This window comes from Melozone crissalis, unplaced genomic scaffold (genome assembly GCF_028551555.1).
Source record: "Melozone crissalis strain CALT ecotype California unplaced genomic scaffold, PUWL_Pcris_2 ptg000042l_1, whole genome shotgun sequence".
In the NCBI taxonomy this organism is placed as follows: domain Eukaryota; kingdom Metazoa; phylum Chordata; class Aves; order Passeriformes; family Passerellidae; genus Melozone; species Melozone crissalis.
The window spans coordinates 64,429,589-64,447,276 of record NW_026535820.1 but is presented as its reverse complement, the minus strand read 5'-3'; the positions used below and the strand labels follow the sequence as shown (position 1 = coordinate 64,447,276).

The 17,688-nt window shown below is 37.4% G+C and overlaps 1 protein-coding gene across 1 annotated transcript in view; it reads right to left on the bottom strand.

Moving 5' to 3' along the window:
- The window catches only part of CTDP1 (CTD phosphatase subunit 1), a 96,356-nt gene that overhangs the window by 40,901 nt on the left and 37,767 nt on the right, over positions 1–17,688 (bottom strand). Inside the window, exons 10-11 of the mRNA XM_054284824.1 lie at positions 16,660–16,890; positions 10,700–10,865 (exon numbers count right to left, since the gene is read on the bottom strand). Of these exons, the coding sequence (XP_054140799.1) occupies positions 10,700–10,865; positions 16,660–16,890 (397 nt within the window). The remainder of the gene's footprint in view (positions 1–10,699; positions 10,866–16,659; positions 16,891–17,688) is intronic.

The following is a 17,688-nucleotide window of genomic DNA, read 5'->3' as shown; positions in this document are numbered from 1 at the left end:
AGTGAAGACAGCAGTTTTGAACCAGTTTCTACTGAACTGGGCAATTAGACTGCTTGACTCTGTACCGACAAGCATGCAGCTTTTAAGTGAAGTGCTGAAATATGAGCATTGTATATGTGGAAGCATCCTGCATTGCAAGCCTACTCAATAGCAAGAATAAGGCATGGAGTAAGTTAAGGAAAAAGAAAAGAAGCAATCCATAATACAGTGAAAGATAAGGCCAGCAGCTGAAGAGACTATCATGCAGAGTAGCTGTATTCAGTGTGCCTGAAGCTGGCACCTAAAAGAAAAAAAAAACTACCAAAGCAGAGATGTTTTCCCTTGAAAATGTCTCTGAAGAAGCAAATGCAATTATGCATAAATTAAATTTAACAGTAAGTCGCCTTATGATAACTGATCAAGATCAGCTGATCAAAAAGTAATGGTACAAACTGAATTGTCCTTCAATGCTGTAGGTAGAAATAACCCTGCCTTTTTGCTACCAAAATGGACTTGCATTTCTATCACCCCAGAATTTCAACCACAAATTAAGTTTGCTAGCAGACTAGCATTACGCAAATGTTTGCAAAGATTCTTCACAGCATTTAACATACATTATGCCATACTGCATATCTATATTTCTTTCTGTGTTGAAATACAAGTATCAGAAGTTCTTGATAAAACAAAAAAAATAGCTATGACAAAAACAGTTCAGACTTAGACTGGGACTTGAGCAGACACCTTTAAATATCTCTCATGGAGAGTAACAGCTCAAATTTAAATGTAAAAACATGTTAGACTCGTGATGAAGCTCAATCGGGCCCTCTATGCAGCTGCTCAGAATTATGTGAGGGATCAGCTTGCAAACTGCTTAACATGGCTCACGCATCTCATTTTTAACTGTGGCCAATTAGTGTTGAAAACCTAGCTGCATTTCATTTAGCATACGGAGGTAGATGTAGATGTCAAAATAAGGTTATTGAACTCTATTTAAAGAGGCTTTTCCCCATTTTGTTGCGTAAACAAACAGCTGAAAAAGGCTTTCAGCTTCTCCTTACTAAGGCCAGGCTACAGGTAGTACTACCAGAGTCGGCTGAAAAACCTTCACAGAATGTATGGAAAAGCCTTCTTCCCCATAGAATAAAGCAACACCTTGTATATACATTCTAGAGGTGGAAGCTTTATAGAACTACTTTCCATTTCATATGGAGTAACATAAGAATAACACATCTGCTATAAAATCAGGCATAGTTTAAAAGCCAGAAGTCATTAATATCTGCAGTATCACAGAGCTCAGGATTTATCCTTATTTGCCTAATAATTTTTACTTTATGCTTAACAGAATGATAGCAACATGGAAAAAGAAGCATCTCTCCTAAAACCCCAAGCTTACAATGAAACAATGTTGTGAACACCTTTGGGAGAATGGCAGAGGATCTGAATCAACTGTTGATTGAATCAGGAAAGTATGAAGACTATGTAAGATGGCAGAAGCACCTTTGCTGGCAGGTAAATCAGACCAATCTTGGGCTAAGTTTTGCCTGGATTTCCCTGTTTTTCTATTGACAATCCATCAATCTGATTACTTTGAGTTTTATCAGATTCCTCAAGAAGAAGCTAGTGCTGAAGCAAGCATAGCTACTTCTTTAGTTGATGTCCACTTAGTGCAGCCCATTACTAATATCTATTGTAGCACAAATATTTGTACTTAGCTTATGAATAAAGTAGGCATAATAAAAGTGAAGTCTCAATAAAAAAGAAGGAATGGCCTGAAGTCATGTTAGGGGAGGTTTGGGTTGGATATCAGAAAAGGGTTCTTCACACCAAAGGGAAGTTGGGCACTGGAACAGTCTCTCCAGGGAAGTGGTCACAGCACCAAGCTTGATAGAGTTCAAGGAGTGTTTGGACAACACTCTTGAGTACATGGTGTGACACTTGGGGATGGTGTTGTGCAGGGCCAGGAGCTGGGCTTGATGATCCTTGTGCGTCCTTTCCCACTCAGCTTATTCTGTGCTAAGTTTTCTTTTATTTTCCCCATAACAGCCTGACCAGCCAAGAACTTGATTGATCATGTTCACTTCGCTCAAAAGTCTTACATCATATTTTAATTAACAACTTGTCATGACTGCCATTAAACTAATTCTTACATATATAGGTAGTCTCCATTTTTATCTACAAAATGCAGATATTTATACCATGTGTCATCTGAATGCCAAAAGGTTACATTTTGTGTGTCATGACACACAAAATAAAAAAAAAATCTATGAAATGAAAATAAGACATCCAAGTACATTAAAAAACCCGTGTTTAAATAGTATTTTCTAAGCAACCTGTGCAGAAAAACAGATGTGATCCACAATTGATTGCCTACTTGAGATAATATCAACTTTGATAAAAATCCTTTTCCTATTTTGGTAATGAGTCGTCTCCTTGTAAAACATGGTATTAAATAAAAAAGCCTCTTTCCAAACACTTCTAAAAAGTGCTAAGCAAGCTTGAACCATGATGCCCTCTTAAAACTAGCAGCCAATCAGCTCTATGCAATTAATGCATAAACTAATGGTCTGTAGAGAAGTATCAGACCAAAAAAATAGCCAAACATATGTTTCACACTTTGATAATCCATTTGAATCTCACTAGCTTTATCTACACTACATATATTTTAGTGCTCTTTCTGTTAGGTGAATAACAATAAGAGTGTCAATGTTTCTGGTCAGGATGATTTACAATTTAAGCATGACCAATACCAATTTTCTAAAAACAAATTTATATCTTCTGAAACTAATCTTCTGAAAACAAAAGAAGAAAGCATAGCTGCTTTTCAGAGCAGTTTCCATTTTCTGGTAGAAAATTAATTCTTCAAAGTAAAAAAAAAGGCAGAAACAAACTACTGATGGCCAGCTTCTTTTAAGTGCTCACCATCTTTCTCTCCAATGCACTGTACCGGTATCTTAGTTCTGTCCTGCCGATTCTCACTGTCAAACTATTAAAAATAGTATTGGAAAACTTTACTCAGTTTTCTCTACTAATCAGATGAGATATGGGTGAAATAATTGCTTTAACATTAATGCTCAATTACTTCTGCATTATTTAACTATATTAGAAAATGGTGAATGTCAAAATTGTAAAAAGGGGGAGTAGCAGTAAATATACTTTCCTTCTTATACACCTGCTTTAAGCTATGTTGTTTAAAAAAACACATCATATTTCTTGGTGCATCAGCCAGCCATTACTTGTTCATGAAGACAAACCAGCAACCTGATTCCTAGCATTGTACCCTCACCATTTCCCTCCAGAAAATTCATCTCCCAGTAAAAGAAAGCAAGCAGCACATGTAATCTTGCTGGGTTAAGCCATTCGGTAATAAGCACTCCACACAGAAAACAAAAAATCTGTTGAGAGCATGGTGGCCAGTGGGGAAGTGAGAGTCAGCATGTGAAGGAAGGTGACAAAAAGAAACGACACAAGGACGCACCAATGGACTGAGACCAGTCAATCTGAGTCTCCTCAGGTCTGCTTAAATCAGAAGTTAGCAAATCCTTTTCACAACAGTCTCTTAGCCTCTTGATGAAGAGCAGGACATTTACTTTCACTAATAGTTTTTAATTGTTTTTACAAGTCCAGTTAGAGTGAAAGCTGTCTGACAACTGCAAAGCAAGACCTCATCACTACCAAGGGCCAAGGGACTTGGATGACAATCACTAACAACATCAAGAGTACACACAGACTTATTCTTTTGCCTTCAAAAAAAGGTACAATTTACAAGAAGCTAACCAAATTTAGCATCTGTACAATTTATGACATAGTACATGCTAAGGTGTCAAACAAGAAAATCTGTATGAGAAACGTAGTTGTGGAAATTCAAAGAACCATTAATGTGGAAGGTAATTGTCCAAGGGAGCCTAGGCAGCTATTATTTGCTCTAGAGACCACATCCTCCACATCAAATTAGTACTTTTTAACTAACCAAGAGGCTAACCACTTACTGAGATAACAGTTTTCAACACTTTGAAGGAGAAAAACACTCCCTCCTAATTCACTGCATGGTACAGTCACTAACGTGAAATAAAAAACAGAAATTAAGGGATAAAGCTTGCTTAGATAAAAGCAGAATGCAGAGTGACAAAATATAAGAGCATAAGTGGCCTTATGTAAGAGCAGAATTGTGCAATTTCAGTCTTTGTATACAGCCTATAAATTACAGCTCAGTTAAAGGAAAAGAATGTGCAGAATATGTCCCAAATCAACAGAACCATGTTAATGCAAAAGTAGTTCATTAGGCAATTCCCACTCAAGAAAAATCTTTACACTTAAATGCACTCGTACACAGAACATACCTTTGCAATGTGGTCACTTTGCAGCTGCTGACCACATGTCCCAACCAGATGGGAGGAATCTCTGCAGCTTCACTAACTGAAGTGAGAGATGGGAAAGCTGGAGGTCGGACTGGTATCAGATTCACTCCCTCTCTTCCCCTGTCCCAAGTCCCAAATTAAGAGGAATTTAAACCAGGAAAATATTTAACCTTAGATGGCAGAGGTGATGACACTTGACAAGACACAGATGCTACTCTCAAACACCATGACCAAACCACAGCAACAAACACAAAAGCCGAAGCACTGTACAGCTAGTAAATAATGTGTGCACAGCTGTTCCAGGACCTTAGTAATCCTGGGCCATCCTGGATGGGAAGGTACTGCAAAACAAACAGAAATCTTTCTGCCTTACTGAACTTGTTCAATCTTACTGCCCTACTGGAAATCCCTTTTCAACTTCCTTCCCACTGGTGAAACCCCTACTGGCATCTGTTGAGGACTGGTCCTGGAAGTACTGACACATATGAAGACCTGTGGCTGTCTGCCTTCTACTCTTACCATGGTTGTAGCAGCAGCTGAGATATGAGCAACTGAGGGCAGGATCTTCAGCTCAGGGTAATTTCTTTTTTTGTTATCACTGACATTTTACAAATGAAGCATCTTAAGATTCTTGCTATGCATTTGTACTATTTACATGGACTAGTGAATTAGAAAGAACCTGAAAAATAACATAAGGGAACTGACAGCCATTGCTCTAGAAGGAACAGATGAGAATAATTTGTAGCCAAAAGGAAGAGAGGAATGAAAACTCTTGACCTTGTTTACTTATTTCAGGGTCAAGTCATTTATCACAGACAAGAACGTCAACATAATTATGAAAAGGACATTTATTAAAAAAGGGAAAATCTTTAAGACTATATAAAGCTGACTCAATTTTTAAAAGAAGCTAGCATGATGCACGAGGCTAAAAATCACCTTTTGTGTCTGCAACAAATACTCATGAAGAACGAACACATTTTACAGAAAAGCAGAGTTAACGCCCATCAGGAAGCAACAGTATGTAAAAACAAACAGCTTATTTATAACACATAGGACACAACACTGTTAGGATTAGATCAACTTCACAAAGTAACTACATGATGCCATTCCAGTTGTTAAGGTTCTCTCCAAACATAATTTAGGAATACAAATTTAGAAGAAAATGATCCCTAATAAAAAGGAACTAGCAATCAGTTCTGAAGAAACAGGCTCACAAGGCGATCCATGAGTAACCTCTGGGAAGGAAGGCTACATGGCATCCTGTACAGAGACAATCAGTTATGAAAGGAAAGACGTGTACGTCTTCATGTGGTTTGTACGCCATTCCCTTCTTGCTTTAGCTAAAAGATCTTATCTCTGGAAACAAATAAAGAGTCACTTGAAGCCTAGATTCCACTTTCAGTTTTTTTTCTCAGTAAACTACAGCAGATCCACACAATGTTGTAGTGACTGGGAGGTCAGGAGCTTCCACCTATCACTGGCAAAAGATGATAATGCCACACAGTCCTACCCCAAGCAAGTAACAAAGGCTCCTGCAGGTGAGTGAGTCCATTCCTGCTGAAACGGGGAAAAAGAAGAGCTGAAGACAGCCTAGTTTCTTCTCCCTGCAGAACAGGCTTCTGCTACAGAACACTGAAAGCAAAGGTAGATAACTTCCCTGTCAAGTGACAGAATTGATCCTGACAAAACAAAAGTCATCCTGGAACAGCTATTAGGAACAAGAGGCTTCTAGTTAATTATTGACTGCATTTAATTGATTGGAAATTGTAAGAGCCTAAAGGGGAGATGCAGGACTCCAGGTGCTCTTCAAAATGTAGTTTATTCCATCCAAGACGTTACAGCAGTCCAGGGTCGTGGGCGACAGAGCCTGTGCCTACAGCTGTCAGCTCCAGCTAAGGCAGGCCTGGAGACCCTTTGGTTTTGTAACCTTTTGGTTACAATGCATTATATACTTTGCTGAGCACCTTAATACCAGAGTAGAACCAACCTATACCTTAACTTTTATCTACAGCCTATCATAACTACTATAATTACCATATTCATGTTACTATTCTCCAATTACTAAAAGTCAGTACATTACAGTTTAAGCTAAAAGTTGTTATGCAGTTTTCTTGCAGTGGAAAATTCTGAGACCTTTTTTCTACTTGTAACATTTGCTGACTTGTTTGCCTGTACTATCTTTCTGCTTGGTAAAAACATCTTCTTGTTTGAGGTGGGTTTATCCTTTGCTCTAAGTCATAAAAACCCCTTCTAACTAACACACCCTTTGCTTCCTTGGTTATCCAGTAAAACTGGCTCAGCAACCTTCTATATCAAAACTTGCTTCCATCTCTATTCCTTCATCAGACTCTACATTCAAAAATCTTTCTGCCAAGCATATATATCTGTGAGACTTTCTTGTCAAACTTGCACCCTTCCCAACAGGAAACCATTTCTTTAAAGATTTTTCTTTGGTGAAGATTACAGCATACTAGATGCAATTCTATATAAATAGCATTTTTATGGAATGACCTGTTGCAGGTTATGTAGGAGGTAGCCAGTTATTTAGAAGTAAAAAATTATCCAATCTTGTAAAAGTGACTATAAACAAGCTAATTTGACTGGCAGCATTTAATTCTGCTGCCTTTACCGTCCCATAACGGAGACAAACAGCAGCAATCTGTTGGCAAGCAACTCTGTCAGGCTAGTACAGAAAAAAGGGAAAACATTCTCTCGACTGTCAGGCAGCAGCACCAGGACACTGCACATTTCCCAAGTAGGGGTACATTCCTTATGCACTTACTCTGATTTGGCAATTGCCCTTTCAATGGCAATTCTATTACACTGAACACTCACGTACTTCCATTTTTCTAAAATTCTAACAGTCCTTCATGTCAGAGGGAAAGGAAGCTACCATTGGAGCCAATCTCCCAGATCTCTGGCACTGAAAGAGATACAAAAGGCTAAGTGACCTTAAACTGCAACCCAATAGCTGAAATGCTATTAATCTCCTTTGATTTACTTGGTATGCATAGCATAATTACAACTGAAAAAATAAGAGAAGATAAAAAAAATCTACATAAGATCAAATGTTAAGAGATGCTTATGCACAGTAGTTCTTCCCAATTGAACAGCAGAAGCTTTTTTACTAGGAAAAGCGACAAACACACCTTCAAATAGGTTAAGGAAGGAAAGGGATTTAATTTGGGAATATATCATAATTTAATTCTCTGTATCAGCTTCCATTTTGATATTTCCAACACAACTCTCCCACATATAAACTACCTGGGGCTGTGTGGTCTTTCACAGATTTTTGCAAAGAAAAAGCAATATTTTCTTTACATGTTAACTGCAAAGGAATTATTTATTGCTAGTTATACCCATAGAAACAGTATATATGAATGCCTGCATTTCCGATTTAATTTTAAAAAAATCCCAGTCCCTAAAGCTAAAAGACTCCTTTTGATCTTATCTGAATTTATGAGGGAATTCAGTAAAAATACTGAGGATGCAGTTTTAAAGCTTTAAATGCAGCTCTGCCTTCACTCTTATTCCCAGCTCTTCCCATCCTCTGCCTGCTCCTGGCACTAGCACTCATGCAGCAGCAACAGTGGGTTATTTCTGGAAGCTGGAAATGATGAAGATTAATCTGGAAATGGTCTTTTTTGTCCCAACCAGCTCCCTGAGCTGGTTTGCCATAGGGTCCCATGATTACCAACAGTGGCTAAGGGTATAGACACAGCAGTTGACCCTAGAGTGGCTTCCACTACAGCAAAGTCCCACTGGAACTTGCTTTCCCTCTCCTTGGACCACATACTCCTAACCCAAACAGCCTCAGCATGAGCACCCCAGAAGCGGAGCAAGAAATCACTGCTGCGACTGGAACAGACTCCCTCACTCTGCCCAGGTAGTCTGCAGTCAGCTGCAGTTCTTGTGGCTGCCATAGCCACTTGAATGCATACAAATGAAGCAAAAGCATTTCTGTGGCAAAAGCAGAAATTTCACATCTCTTAGTGACAATCTGATTCCAGAAAGGTTCTTACCTTTTAACGTTTTGATAAAGAATGAGGTGGGGCAAACACCTTTCTCTGGAAGTTAAAGAAGTCACAGTGTGACCAAAGTGAACTAGGTCCCCACTAGCAAGGCTTATTGAGCTTATTTTCACTTTATTTGATAATGCTCCTGACAGCAAACTCCACTGTGTACACTCCACTAAACTTTTGTATTTTATAGACTTCGTTACCACACGTCACCTGTTTCCTAAGTGTACTCCTACACAATGCCAGAAAATCCTGCTTAATTACTTGTGTTACATTTCTTCTATGCGAACACAACACCTTTACTAAGGTGATGCTAGGAGTCCCAAGTTTTCCTTGCCTTTTATAGTCAGCTTCCAGGAGACAATGATCTGCTGGCACTACCATGTACAGTTAAACCTCCCTGATAAATGTTCTGCATGCGCCCTTCCTCCATGTCTCAGTGCTAATATTTGATCCTTGACAAAATCATACTGGGAAGCTAAAATACCAGAAAAATCCCACCGTGCTTCTGCACCAAACAAACCCCAAACATACCCCCGCCCCCGCCCTGGTTCAGCTGCCCAAGGAACAGAGACTTGGTGCAAGGGAAAAACTTCTGGCAGCAACTTTTACCTCAAATCATACTCCTGGAACCAAAGCTAATCCAACTATGAAAAAAAAAAGAGTCACTGGAATTTGGGCTTCATTTTTTTTGAAGTTCATGTGGTCTAGTTTCCAAGCACAATATGCTGCTTAAGCAGAAGCATATTCAGAACAAATCATTGTAATTTAAGATGTTTATAGTTGTAGGAGAGGTAGAAAAACTTTAATTTCTTTAGTCATAAATGTAGCAGCAGAGAGCAATCAATCACAAAACCAACGGTGCCAAAAGATTCAGACTTTTTACAAGGTTCCTAAATAGTATCTTTAAAAACAGAATAAATACTTTATGCAGTGAGTCTGAAAAACATGCACACTTCCCTTTGACTCAGTGCACACATTGCATCAGTAATTCATTAATATTTTTCAAAAGCCACATAATTAGAAAAAAATGTTAGTACATAAAATCATAAAGGTGACCCACAATATTAATTGTCTTTAAGTATTACTGACAATACAGATGGAAGACACAGATGGATTCAGGGACTGGTATCATGACAAGGAGAAATACTGTTTCTGGGAAAGTCTGAGATAAAATGGGCAAAATACTTCAGAACAAAAAGCAACAGAAATCAAAACTTGTCAATTCCAAAGTAAAGTTTACCAGGTAAAGTTAGAAGCCTGAAGTTAGCAGAAATTCAAAGGAGATCATCACAGCAGTTGAAAGTTATGGGACATTTTCCCAGAATACCAGCTTAAAATTCTTCTGAAAGTGCATCTTGAATTTACCCTGTACTGTATACATAAAGTCTCTTTTATTGGTGAAATATGCAGTTCCCTTCTCAAACTTTTATTAAATTTTAGCTCAAAAGATAGCTCAAAGCCTTTTATAGCTAGAACCTTGGAATGAATTTACTGCTGAGAACATGGCAAGTTATATGCTCCTGTCCCCACCCCAATGAACTATCCAAGCCTGAAGATGAATTCAAGCTCCAGGGTCACTAGATTTTATACTAAAGTCACACAGAGGATAAATTCATGAAAACGTGGTGCACAGTGAGCTGTAATTTTTCTTCTACATATCAACAGATACATAGATTCATCTTATGTAAGATGGTGGCTCATTTGAAAAAAGTGCACAGAATGTTAAGTGAACAGCTAGAGGTTCACAATGAATTTCAAGTAACATTCTTTAGTATGAAAGACATGCAGCTCACTCTGCAACAGAAAGTTCCCTTCATCTGCAAAACAATTACAGCTATGACTTAACAACACCGCAATTGCATGTCTGTAGATAACAAAGCCCCATGCTTTCATTTGTCTCCCCAATCTTCCATATAGTCAGTGCATTTTACATCTGCAGACCCCTCTTCTCCCATCCCACCACTGACTTTTGTCCACATTAATTTGAGATTTACTGTAAAAAAAAAGTAAAGCAAAACAACTCTAAAGTGACACATGGCAAAGCTATCCAGAGCAAATTTAATAACATGTTTAATGTGAAGAAGCTATTCTTAAATGAAATTCTACTTTAAAGGTCTACTAACACACCAAAGTACTGTGGTGTGTTAGTAGACCTTTAAAGTGGAACTATGTACTGCTTTGCAGAACGTAACTACATTTTAGCCTGAGCCATACTTTTATCTGCTGTGGCTTTTACTTGAAGTTACTGTAGCGGCATGCAAGGTCAGTTCACATACATGCATTATTTAATGGAAGTTAGAACTTACGTCATGTTAAAAATGTGTCAGAATTAGTTAAGCTCACCTCTTTATCCATACTCTCTAAATCCTCTTTACACAGTGTGTACAGGGGCATTGTTTCAGACATACTTGGCTGGCGTTTCCTCTTAGATGGACCAGGCTGCTCCTCATTTTCACTTGCTGGAAGGTCGTCTTCTTCAAACATCTGCTGTTGATGCGGCTGAACAACTCTGAAAAAATTGAGGGGTATCACATAAGATAGATTTACTTGGTTCAGAGCTACAAATAAAATCCTATAAACAATTTATGACTGCCATGTATCTACAATTTCACTTAATAAAGCTCTGCATTCATCAACAGGTCAGTCAAGTCTCCTGATTAATTTCAGTCTGACAGCTAAAGTTTTTATTTTACCTTTGACAAGGCATTCACACTCTTGCCTTTGCATTGTCCCTTTACATAACCACCAAACCTTCCTTGTTGCCAAGGGTTGCAGATGTGTTGCCTTAAAATACATGAACATTTCTGCACAAGTGGAGTTTCTCCACCACTTGACAAATTTATTATTACAAAAGCAACGCTGACATTCTAATGCATTTTCCCTGATCTATGCTAGGCTTTTAATTTTGAGTCTCTAAGTATACCCTTCTATTTCTCAACCTTACAGACAAGAGTTCTGCATGTAGAAAGCACTTCTGCAGTGTCAGTCTTCAGATATTTCCCACATACCAAGCCTGGATAAGCTGCAAAACAGCTAATATTTCTTTTTGGTTAGTGTATTGAAATATAGTAGCTTTTTCTTTTAGTCTGTATTTTATTACATTGTTAATTACTGTACTTAATTCAAACAAAAAGGAATATCAAAATCTTCATTAAAATGAATAAAATAACCATATCTTCATGGGAATTGCTTTATGATAGTAATAACAAGATAGACTACATGTACAACAACAGCAGGAGACTTCTACCTTCCTTGGGTAAATTTTTCTGTGACTATTACTTTAAATACTAAAGACTTCTGGAAGCTAAAATTATTATACAATACAGATTAACTCCCAGTACTGGTCTGACATATTAGCCTCCTGGAACAAATTACAGCAGCTCAGCACCACCCAGAATCCAATTCAAAGGTCATATAGCTCATAGGTCACAAAATATTTCTGTTAGCCATAAGACTGTGTATTTGGAGAATGACTACCAAAAGCAGGTAAAAAAGCAACTGTATTTGAAATCACAGTTTCAAGATGCAACTTGAAACAGGTGAGAGACCATCAATCTGTTTTTGAGAATGACTGTGACTGAAAAAAGGTACAGTGTAGTCTCTGCAGACAAGAGTTTTTATGCAGAATGGCTAATTCTCATCAAGCCAGGATTTACAAGAATCAGCTTAAGATCAACAGTCCCCCATAAAAAAAGCCTACAAAATTATTTCTCCTTTGGTGAACTTGACAACTTCTTAAGAAGGTTATCTAAATGTCACGGTTTTTTTTTCCTCAGTACTTAAATTCCAGAATGTATGAAATCTGAAAGCCATGCAAAGCTGTCAATTTTGCTCATTTTGACAGCTCGTATTTAGGAAACACACATCTCTCTTCTCAGATCCCATGGACAGGTGCAGGAAATTTTGAAATCTTGTTTCGAATGGGAGGTTGTGAGGGAAAAATAGGTGAACCACTGCCATGCTACCCAGACCTGCACTACCTGCTGCAGAAGACCCCCAGCAGCACACACAACTCAGCAGCACAGCAGACATGTGCCCCTTTGTAGTCTCCTACTCCTGTACAGCGGAATTTCTTGTGAAGCTTAAACAATTTGGATGCTGCAAAAATGAACTAAGCAAACTGTTTTTTTGCTAGAGTTTCTCACTACTGCTGCCAGTTTTTGGGTTGTGTGGTTTTTTCTCCCCTCTACTATGCTTTCTATTTTAAAGATCACTGTTTTCTTTTGCTATTAAATTGCTTTTAGATGGCAATTTTCATAGGTAGATGACTAAGATAATCTATCATTCTACTATATTTTCCAAATGGTTCTTTTAAAGTATGATTTCTCCTTGCCTTTTTATTATATAACCTAGGCAGAAAAGGTGGTGATGCCATTCACATTATTAGAAAATCAGAGAATGGGAAAACAAAAGCTACAGGCATCTTACACAACTCTAACAAAAATATGACAAGCTTGACCATTCCAAGAATTGCAGAGAAGTTATATGTAGCATGACAGCCAAGCAGATTCTCTTAGACTAGGAATAAATCAAAATAAATCTGGCATATTTTTAAGAGCACATTGTCATATGGTTGATGAGAACTTCTCCTTTTACATTACACACAAATATTAGCTGTAAAATAATTGTATTAATAGCTTCTAAAGGCTTCTGTCATATGCTTTTTCCAGTATTTTCCCACTGCTACTAGACAAGAAACACTGGGCCTTCTCATGAAAGCATTCCAAAAGCAATGTGAAATAAACTCTTTTTAAAGGTTTTAAAGACATTTTTATTTTGTCAAAACCATTTTTCTAGGCTTTTACATTTTCAGCTGCCTTTAAGTTGAATAAGAACTAATGACATGAAAATGCAGGAATTTACATTTATTTCTAATTAAATGTAACTCATAAATCCTTTTTTAAAATAACACCATCTTCAACTCTGCAGAGGTTCATTGGTGCTTGATAGTCTTACATGCACAAGGACATATATGCAGGGTGGGGCCAACATTTCTGGAAGCAACAAGCACCTTCTGTGACACACCAGGGTAAAAGCTAAAATAACATTATCATCACAGAAGTGTTAAAAATATTTAAATTCCAGTCACATGTTCAATTTGACACTTCATATTTTTGCTGTCATAATAACATTGATAACATTAAGTAGGAAAAATAGTAATTATAAACATATAAATTCAGACAAAAATGTTGTGAGAGTAATTTATACAAATCTTCAACTATGGCTTAAGCCACCAACATCTGCTTGACACACCTCTTCAAACCAAGCATTCAGTGCATCTTAGCATTATTTTAAACCAGGGTGCCACTTTTAACTTCTCACATGTAAATGACACCCATATTTTAAGCCTTGCCTCATCTGTTAGCATATTACTAGTGTTCACTAAAATGTAACTTGCAGTATAACTTTTTCTTTATTCTTGTCCAAGCTGCCATTAGCTTTTACATTACTTTGAACAACACTACATTACATATCTCATGATCCATTACAACTTTAGTGTTTACTGCAGTTTGCAGAACACAGTTTTTGTATGAAAATGTAAATTGTTGAGATACATAAGGCATGTCAAAGTTCTGACATGTAGGTTATTTTTAGAGAGGAATCCTTCCTTTTCTCAGACAAAGAAGAGCTAGTGGCTACTAGCAGCCCCTGAGCAGCATTGCATTCCCTTTCCTTCTACTACAACCGTGAACTTTTTTCACTCTTCCGCACCCGCTGCAACAGCCATGACAAAAAAGCAGGTGCTCAAGCCTCAGAGCTGAGCAGAATGGCAAGACCTGTTGCTTTGAAATGTTAAACTACCTTAACTGAACCATCTGCAGCTCACTGGTGACAGTTTCACTGCAAATTGCATGTATAAATTTCAACTAATTGTATCCAATTTTATATTATGTTTCAGGTTGAATCCCAGAAAGAAACTAAAAATGTTGAAACCCAAGTCAGCGAGAATTGAAACTGCTCTTATGAAATGGTATTCAGATAACTTGAAACCCTTTGCAATAATCTGCCCTGTAAGGAAGAGGCTCTCTCCTAAGCACAAGGAGGTCTATTCTTAGTCTAAGACACCAAGAACCATTGCTATGCCATGTGCAGCTACCATGTCCCCAAGGGCTTCCACTCACAGCAGCGCAATTCTGTTTCCGACTATCTGAAATTCAGAATCAGATGAAGATTTGAGAAACTATCAAAGAAAATTATTGGAAGCTTTGACTACCCACCCACAACAGGAGCAGTTGGGAGTGCCAACAACTTTAACTCTTTTTAAAAATCAATAGTTTAGTTACAAATATTCCCCTCTTTCTGTAGAATGTGAACGAGGGAGCACATTAAGTCTGTCGGGACAAAAAAAATATCATCCTCTACCAATAAATTGCTGCACTAGTGTAGTTTTTTCTTAAGACAAGTATTATAACCAATTTTAAAGCAGATGTGAAGCTTTTCTGAAAAAAAAAAGCTATCACTGACGTATGCACTACGATAAAGCTCACAGTACTGCCTTGGCTCTTCCTCAGTCAGACACAGCAGAGCTGCTTCTATTCAGCTTTTTGTTACTTCTTCACAGCCTTTCTGCTCTGTCTGCACTGTGGTATTTACACAGCCTTTCTTTTCTCCTACACTTTGCCAAAATTCTCCTCAGGATCTGAAGAAGATAGAACTGTCCTGAGGAATAGAGATGTGTCCCAATTAAGAGATTAGGGTTTACAGGTCACCAACTTCACCACTAGAACAAAATCAACAGGAAATGTGAATGAAAATAATTTTTCTTAGCATAGACTTTATGCTTATCTCTTTTCTTACAGCTGCTTAGTTGTGGGATAAAGCTGCAGCACGGAGTAATTGGATTCACAGTCAGATTAAAACATCTCAATTCTGAGCACTGACAGTCACAAAAACCCCCCACTGAACTGAAATAGAAGACGGGAGTAGAAAGGACACGCTCTGCCCACAAAACCTGTCAGAAGCTGTATGAAACTCAACTAAGAGGACACCTAAAATATATTTCTTTCTTTTCAGTATGATACACAAGTGAAGAAGCACATCAGCATTATGGAAAAATAGGCTTAGGTGTGGACAAACTCTTCATCAAGTTGTTGACAAAGGTAGGGAAACCATTAAAGCCTATTCTTTTGAAAGCATTCAATGATGTATTAATATCAACATAACCCATCGTAGTGAAGCACCTTACAAGTGTCATGACAATTACATACAGGTAAAACCTTCCCAGCTCTATTTCTAGAAGAATTCCTTTCAACAATAACTGACCAAAAACGTTTTTTAGCTCCTCTCTGGATACACACTGTGTCAATTATTTAAAGATTCTAATGCTCATTTACCATGTCACAGTAAATGAAAATAGACTTTGAAAGACACAGTTAAAAAGGAACTGAAAACAGGACATCTTCACAAACAAAAGAGACTCAAAAAACCTGTGCTGAAAACAAGAGGAAAGCTGAATTAAGAAAAAGGCTACAAACAGCTAACAGAAAAAGACTACAAAAAGATAACACTTTACAAAGAAAAGCTTTGCCTTTAATTGGATATGTTTTTACCAGTGGAATGAACAAGCCTTGCTGAGCTTGTTAGAATTCCAGAAAGTCAGATCTTTCATTTAGATAATTGGGGATGAATTCTAGATATTTCACACATCTTAAGAGACAAGGGGTGGTTTTGCATCTTAACACAAATTTTGACAAAATTCAGATAGATACTAGCCTCTGTACTCCAAAAAGCAGACTGCCTCTTCCTCCTCCACAATTAGTGTCTTCACTTAGTGATCTAAGGATTCGTAACGAGCACTCAGCCATATGGCCTTATTTCACAATGCTCAGTCAGCTACACACCTCTTCCATTGCTTCTGATACTCCTCAAAAACAAAAGTTAATGATCCATTTGAAGGAATTAGGTGAAAAGAAAAATTTTATAAACAAGAATGAAATGCTATCAGGAATATTTTATTAACAAAAAACAATTCAGTATTCCGAGACCCTTTAAGAAACATCAAGCTGCCTCACTTCAGCAATCAGTTACTGTAACATTCTTTAGACTACACAAACTACACACTGAATTTATTTGGTTTGAGGTTTCCAGTTCCACTTCAGTCAGGCACAGAAAGCATCTGGAATTGTAGCATTCTGACTTCACTTCAGCTGATTATTTCCTTTTGCTTATTTTCTTGCCTTTTTAGAAAGCAAACAAAGTAAAGCAAAAATATCAATTTAATCAAATGAAGGGATAATGAGAGTAAGATTTACTACAGAATCTAAAAATGTAGACAATGTGACTCTTAGCTATGCTTTAGGTACCTGAAGGATGAGTGTTCACCGTGGACTGGCAAAGTGATGGGAGGAGCTGGAGATTGGATGTACATTGACTGCCCAGATGTCTGTGTGCCTTTCCTGATCAGCTTTCCAGTGTTAGGATCATAAATTCGAACTTCAGGACCAGATTGAGACTTTGGATGGATGGGTGTTGGGTGAAACAGAGCAGTCTGAAATGTGCTGGGTGTATCAGGAAACGTGGCAGGGCTGTTTTCTCTGTTAGATGGAGTTCAGAAAAAAAATTGCATTAGAAATTTAAACGAGCTATCTAACCGGAACATAAAAAACAAGGATTCCCTTTTCTTCTAAAGCAGAAGAGGGAAATGGTTTGGAAAATCTCTAAAGAAACATTTCTTCTCCTCCACCTCATTAAAGTCCCACTGAATTTAAAACAGAAAACTGCAAATACAAGATAATGTCATGTTTAAATTACTAAAATATTAATAAGTATGCCTTAGAAATTGTCTAAACACATAAAGTTACTAAAATTATTTCCAGATAGTAACAACAGCACAATTAGCAAAGCATGATAATCAGCATATATGCAACAAAGAGAACAGCAGGCAATCGTATCAATCTTTCTATTTGGTCTCCAAATTTGCTCTGAGAGACAATAAACATGTAGTATTAACTTACAAGTCATCCTAACTAACTTTTTAAAATACTAAACTGCCTATGATCACCCTGCTGCATTTTAAAAACATAACTTCAGAAGTGTCAGCAGAAACATTCAGAGACCAGTCTGCAGGAATCACCATACTATCCAATTGTGATGAAGTACCACCAAAAAAAAAAAGCAAGCAAATTGAATAATTAAAAAAAAAAAATCAACTAAAACAGCATGTTATGCTCCATGAAAGCAATGCTATGTTAAAAAAAGATTCAATTAATTTGTAACAAATACTAGAAGTGACACAAAACTTGAATTTTTACCAGATGCTTTTATGGATGTTTCTGAAGTAGTCTTGTAGCAATAACACAGTAAACCAATTCCAAGTTAACCTATTCTTTTCT